Source organism: Limulus polyphemus, unplaced genomic scaffold (assembly GCF_000517525.1).
Source record: "Limulus polyphemus unplaced genomic scaffold, Limulus_polyphemus-2.1.2 Scaffold88, whole genome shotgun sequence".
Lineage (NCBI taxonomy): Eukaryota > Metazoa > Arthropoda > Merostomata > Xiphosura > Limulidae > Limulus > Limulus polyphemus.
The window spans coordinates 623,930-630,081 of NW_013665698.1; the positions used below are offsets into that span (position 1 = coordinate 623,930).

At 30.2% G+C, this 6,152-nt stretch overlaps 1 protein-coding gene across 5 annotated transcripts in view; it reads left to right on the forward strand.

Moving 5' to 3' along the window:
• The window catches only part of LOC106468400 (roundabout homolog 1-like), a 230,936-nt gene extending 226,518 nt beyond the window's left edge, over window positions 1-4,418 (forward strand). For all 5 annotated transcript variants that reach the window (XM_022397370.1, XM_022397356.1, XM_022397359.1 and 2 more), the window contains 2 exons: window positions 1,224-1,384; window positions 2,884-4,418. In XM_022397370.1, the coding sequence (XP_022253078.1) occupies window positions 1,224-1,384; window positions 2,884-2,895 (173 nt within the window). In that variant the 3' untranslated portion in view covers window positions 2,896-4,418. The remainder of the gene's footprint in view (window positions 1-1,223; window positions 1,385-2,883) is intronic.
• The last annotated feature ends 1,734 nt before the right edge of the window (window positions 4,419-6,152 follow it).

Genomic DNA, 6,152 nt, shown 5'->3' on the forward strand with positions numbered 1-6,152 from the left:
TGTTAGCCAGGCATGGGAGAAAGGTCAATATAATAAAAATGATAACTATATATAAATGTATAATGTTATGAGATTTAAGCTATTTCGTATAAACATTTATGTTTTCATATTATAATTTGTGTTCATTCTAGAATGAAAGAGGCATAATTTGTTTATTTCCTAATTTTTTATGGTGGTTGCGAGATCAGTCAAATTTACCGAACCTGTATAGAGATTAATTACTGAAAATAACAGGTAAAATATAAAGTTTTTTCTTATGAAATGTTTGATAACTATTTGGACATTATAAAGATTTTGCATGCAAAATTCCAAAATTTTCTGATTCTTAAAAGAATTTTTAATATTAAAATGAAAATTACTTTGCTATCATATGATAGACAGGCAAGATGTGAAAAGAAAAAAAAAGGCATGAGAAAAACATTGCTTTACAAACCTTAAGACTTAATAAAAAAATTAGATATTTTGCGTATGAAAGCACGGTGATGTTTACTGATAAACTGATAAATTTTGTTAACATTCGCTTACTAATTTAAAAGTTATAGCATGAAAACTATAACAAACATAAAATTGTTACGAGGTCGTTCCCAGGGACTGAGCCCGACCTGAAAGAATTAAGTAGTTAAGTGAGCAGTGAAAACAATTTTGTTTTATTGTTGATACAATATTCAAAATATAGAAGTGCAGAAGTTAATGGGGAATTGAACTGAAAATCTCAAATCATATAAACACCTAGACAGTACAGATGAAATGAGATAGATCTGTACTGATACTTTTAATTTAAGTTTAATTCAAAGTGCAAAACAGAAGCTACTGTAAATTATTGTGATGAACAAAATTTTGTTGAACTACTTCGTTATGACAAAAATGTGTACTCATATCACTATATTCCTAACATAAATCCTTAATAAATGTACAAATAAAATATACCTGTGGCTACCTTTTGCACATTTACAAAGTATCTAAAGGTATCACAAAAATGTTTACTTGATTATTTATCAGTATCGTTAGAAAACCTTAAGATATTTAAACACATGTAGCTAGTGTAATGTTGAGGTAATTATTTAATTTTTGGTTATATTGTTTTTTAATAAGGAATTAATAATCTACGTGGAATTTTAATTTTTTCATAAACTGAAATAAAGTTTTGTGTATGCTATATTATATTGTTATCATACAGAATTATTTTTTCCTTAGGATTTCAATAAAATTATTTTCTGTTACAGATATGTCAAATAAGAATAGAAGAGAAATTATCAATTGTGATGTCACTCAAGAAACTCCTAAATCGGAAGTCATTAACAATGTGCCATTTGCACATACTACAAAAGAGAGATTTGAAAACAAATCAACAGAGAGCAGACCTCAAGAGCCAATATATCAGGATGTAAGTAACTTTTGCTCTTATATCTATTTATCAGGTATTGTTCCTCATTTCATGAGTAGTGAAATAGTTTTGTTTTTGTACAAGATTGAGAAAACTACACTAATCATTTTGATGGTCATCAACTTTTACTAACCATAGCCAGTAGAGCTAGGTGATTAACTCAATTAAGTGATGAGCATTGATTACATCGCCTAGTATCACTTCAAATAATTAATTTTTCATCCAAATTAAATCAGTTAATGTCACAAAATTAGTGTTCCCTTAATTACTGCTTTTGATTATTCCAACTATTCAAGTAATCAAAATATTGCCATTATAATTTTCAATTAATTCAAAGTTGTTCAACTTACTCGATTAGTGTCATGATTTCTGAAAATAATCAACTAATCAAAATTAATATTTCGAATTATTACTAATTTTGATTATTCCAACTATCTGAGTCTCATTTGAGAATAATTGATTTGTTGAATGCAATCAATTAATGAGCCCCTAATTCCACTAATTCTTTAGCTCTAAATAAAGTTTTTAAATTTTCAGAAAAGACATAAATAAGATGTAAGGTAAAAGAAAAAAGAGCAATATGAACTGAAAAATTCTGCCATAGTATAATGGAAATTATCTGAAGATCAAATAAAAAAATAAAGATTTTCTGTTATACCTTAGCATATGAACATTTATAATATGGTGGTTTGTTTCTTTTGATTATAGAGCTGGATTTGACCTAGTGGTTAACATATTGAACTGTGAATCAGAGTTTCCATGGTTTATATCCCAATGCTTCACAATCACGCTTCATACCTTAGGGTCATGAATGTGTTATAAGAGCAGGTTAGAGTAATACATGAGCTGGTGGTGGGTACTGTTGTAGTGTTGTGCAAATATCTAAAACAAAGAAATTTTTAATTATAACTTTCATTTTTGATAATAATCTTAATGTCTTATGGTTTCAATCATAATGGGATCTGATATTGCACCAGCTTGGTCCTGCAAGACATATGTTCTACTCCCCTAACTTTTTTTGTTTGTTGACTTTCATGCAAATCTACTTGAGGGCTATCTGCAATAGCCTTCCCCCAATTTAAAGGTGCTAAACTAGAGGAAAGGCAATCAGTCAACATCACCCACCACCTCTTGGACTTCTCTTTACAATCAAAAGTGAAATTGACCATCACATTATAGTGTCTCCAGGGCTAAAAGGGTGAACATGTTTGATGGCTGAATATGAACCTGTGACTCACAGATTGCAAGTCAAGTGCTCTAACTACCAATCCAAGACAGGCCTACATAACCTTTAGTTGTCATGCTGACATATTACCTTGAACACTTCATGTAGAATTGAGCTTAATATAGTTTATCAAGAGAGTCATAGGTAGTGGAAGATAAGTTTTGAATTACCACAAGTGATTTCATTGCAAGTACACAAACGTTTTATAATTAAATGCTTCACCAGTGCATATAGTGTTTGGTTATATATATATATATATTTGCTTCTTTTGCAGAAACTGATTTAGTGATAAGATAAAGAAGACCAGGATTTATAACAAGGTTGTGTGTAATAGTGAAATGAAGTTTCAAGACATCTGAAAAAGCTGTGTATGCTACCCTGATGGGTTGATGAAACATACTGAAATATTTACAAATTAGATAAGTGCAGATGCAAAGTTAACCAGTCAACAGTCTGCAGATATCCAAGTTATCGTGATCATTTTCGGTTGTGCCATACAGATACCAACAGAGAGTGTACAGTTTGTTTTAGGAAAATACTGTTTTACCTAGATATTACTGTAACTTACAAATCTTTTGGGAGTTACTCAACAAGAACTTATTTCTTAGTGAACATTTAGTAAATGGATAAAGTATAAATTTTGACCTTTGGCACAATGTTTCTAACTTGTGTAAAGATTTTAAAGAAATTTGTTAGATTTCATAGAGAACAGAAAAACAAACTTTGTCTCTCATCTGTCATTGTTCCATAAATGTATGTTAAATGTTGATGCTCGAAAAGGTATGTCAAGTTAACCTAGAGACAAGCCGTTAACATATCTGAAACATGCAGCCAAGAAGGGCTTAGTGAATAGTGCTCAAAGTTGTGGGATTGGTTTAATTATAATTTCAGAATACAAAGAACAGTGTCTGCAACAACTGTGGATTGGAGCAAAAGTGTATAAATAGTCTATTGATGTTGTCTCTCATTGTAAGAATAAGAAATATAAATGCCAGATATCAACAGTACCTGTAAGTAATTGTGTTGTACGAATAAATCTTATATGTACTGAATGTTAAGACATCATTCGTTATGAGCAGAAAAAACAATAGGATAAAACAAAATATTCTGTGATTTATTTACTGTGTTGAATATAATTTCAAAGAAAACTGTCAGCAATACAATAAACTCCAAACAATTTAATATTTGTGCTTTTTTTGAACTGTTTATAATCTGCAGTGTGTGTGTGTGTGTATAGACACACATGCATATATATATATATATATTATGTATTATGAATGTGTGTTTGCATGTGTGCCTGTGTATAATGGGTACATGCACTGTAAATGGCCTTCATTTAGGTCTTTATGTATAATATGAGCCATATCAGCATTTTAGCTGGAATTGCTTATACAACAGTAACAAAAGAATACTGTTGAGTATTGAACTTGTTACTGGGAAAACAGAAGATTTATAAAACATGCTTAACAGTTTAAAACAAGAAATTAGATATTCATGCCACTTAAGCATTTATAAAGTCCTATAAATATAATGGTTAAAGCCAGAATTCAAACTTATATGAAGGGTGTTTACACTGCATTGTGCTTTATCTCATGTAGAAAAAAATTACCCTTTTTTATGTAAATATAAAGTAAATCTATCCCAATTTTAATGAAATGATTGCAAGTTAAAATAGCTGACAATTTTTACATTTTCATAAATGTTTGTTTAGGAGTGTAGAGATATTTAATTGATAATTACTTTGTAAAATTGATTGCACTGGAATGTACAGCATTTTGAAAAATAAATAAATGGTCATCAGATTGTTAATTTGGTTTAAAACACTACCAAAAAGTTCAGTTCTTAGATTTTATAAATTCCAACACAGTAATAATTGTTTTGAAGTTGTCAACCCTTGAAATTCTAACAATATACGATGAATAACTATATTTAATGTTTGAAGCAATAGTGAAAACAAAAGTAAGTTTGTTCACACCTTTGGTTTTCTTTTGATAAATAAATTGCACTGTTGATTTTAAATGGCATTTCCACCTTCCTCAAAATTTTTAATCCGATTGTTTTGGTGTAGTGACTTAGATCCTATATAACTTCTCCTCTACCCAGAAACAGTAGAGGAATATAAACAGTATAACAAAACCATACACACTTCAGTTTGCCAAATTAAGTTGAATTTGTCAGATTAGGTAGGCTATTTAACTTTAGTTGGCTACAGAGGACATTTTGAAGTTATCCAGTTTTGTGCTGACATTACTGATAATTTTGAATACTGTATAATTTATGAACATTTACATTGTGTTTGTGTGTATGAAATAGATTAGAAAAGATAAGTAAACCACTTATAAAGCTGGAACTTATTTTACAATGAAATTTAGGGCTGTTTATATTAAAAAGTTGATGGCATTTATTACCTACACTGTAACTGCATTGTTTTCTCCAACAACTGCACAAGACATCATATGTATAAAAGTTATTCTAATTAATTAGCTCATTCAGGATGGAGCCGATTGTACATTTTATTATGGAATTTGAAAACAGACTTGTTTGTAAGTTATCAGTTGTCTTTTCATACAAAAGTTTTAAGGGGACTGCATAATGAAGTGGCCGCCTTATTTAGTAAAGGTTATCTACTTATTGATTTGCTTTAATCTATCTTTGTTAAATATATAAAAATAAAATAAAACCAAAAAAATAACAATAACTAACTTTTACTAGTTATGAACTAACTTGATTATCTTGTGAAATGTAATATAGTCTAATATTTTCCATAGTTTCAGATTCATCAATTTTATGTGTTTGTGAATTACCCACTGAGACATAAACGTTGTAATTATACCACTATGATTTTCTAGTTTATGGAATTATTTTGTCACTTTAATACCCTCTGTTGACTAAGCTTTAATACTGATTATCACAAAGATAGTTTTAGACATTCTTAAGTAATAGATTTTAGGTATAAACATAGTCTGTAACTCAAAATTTGATACAATTGTAGACTTAATGGGGTTTGTTTTCTCTCTGCTTTTAATATTATTCTCGACACGTGCTATGCTTTATGCTTATCAAAACTGATAAAACGTGCCACGTTTGAAGAAAGCAAACAAAAACGACCGAATGTTTGACATTTCATACTGTATTATTAAACAATAAAACAATGATACCCAGAACATTCAATCACTTCTTTAAAACTCAGCTTTAATATTTGTTTTTCTCTATTTCTGCCATCGACTGAGACTGTCTGGTACTTCCGTCCAATAACTTTAACTCTCATAAACCTTAACACCAAGTTCTCAAATTCATTTCAGAACCATAAATGCGAGTTGTATGTATAATAGATCCATATTTCCCTTCGTACATGTCCACAGTAATTATCATATGATTTAACTGCCATAAAATTGTGTTCCACTAGCGCCACATTAGTGAGAATGTATTACTTTCAGCTTCAGTTGCGGCCCGGCATGGCCAGGTGGTTATGGCACTCGACTCGCAATCTGAGGGTCGCGGGTTCGAATCCCCGTCCCACCAAACATGCTCGCCCTTTCAGCC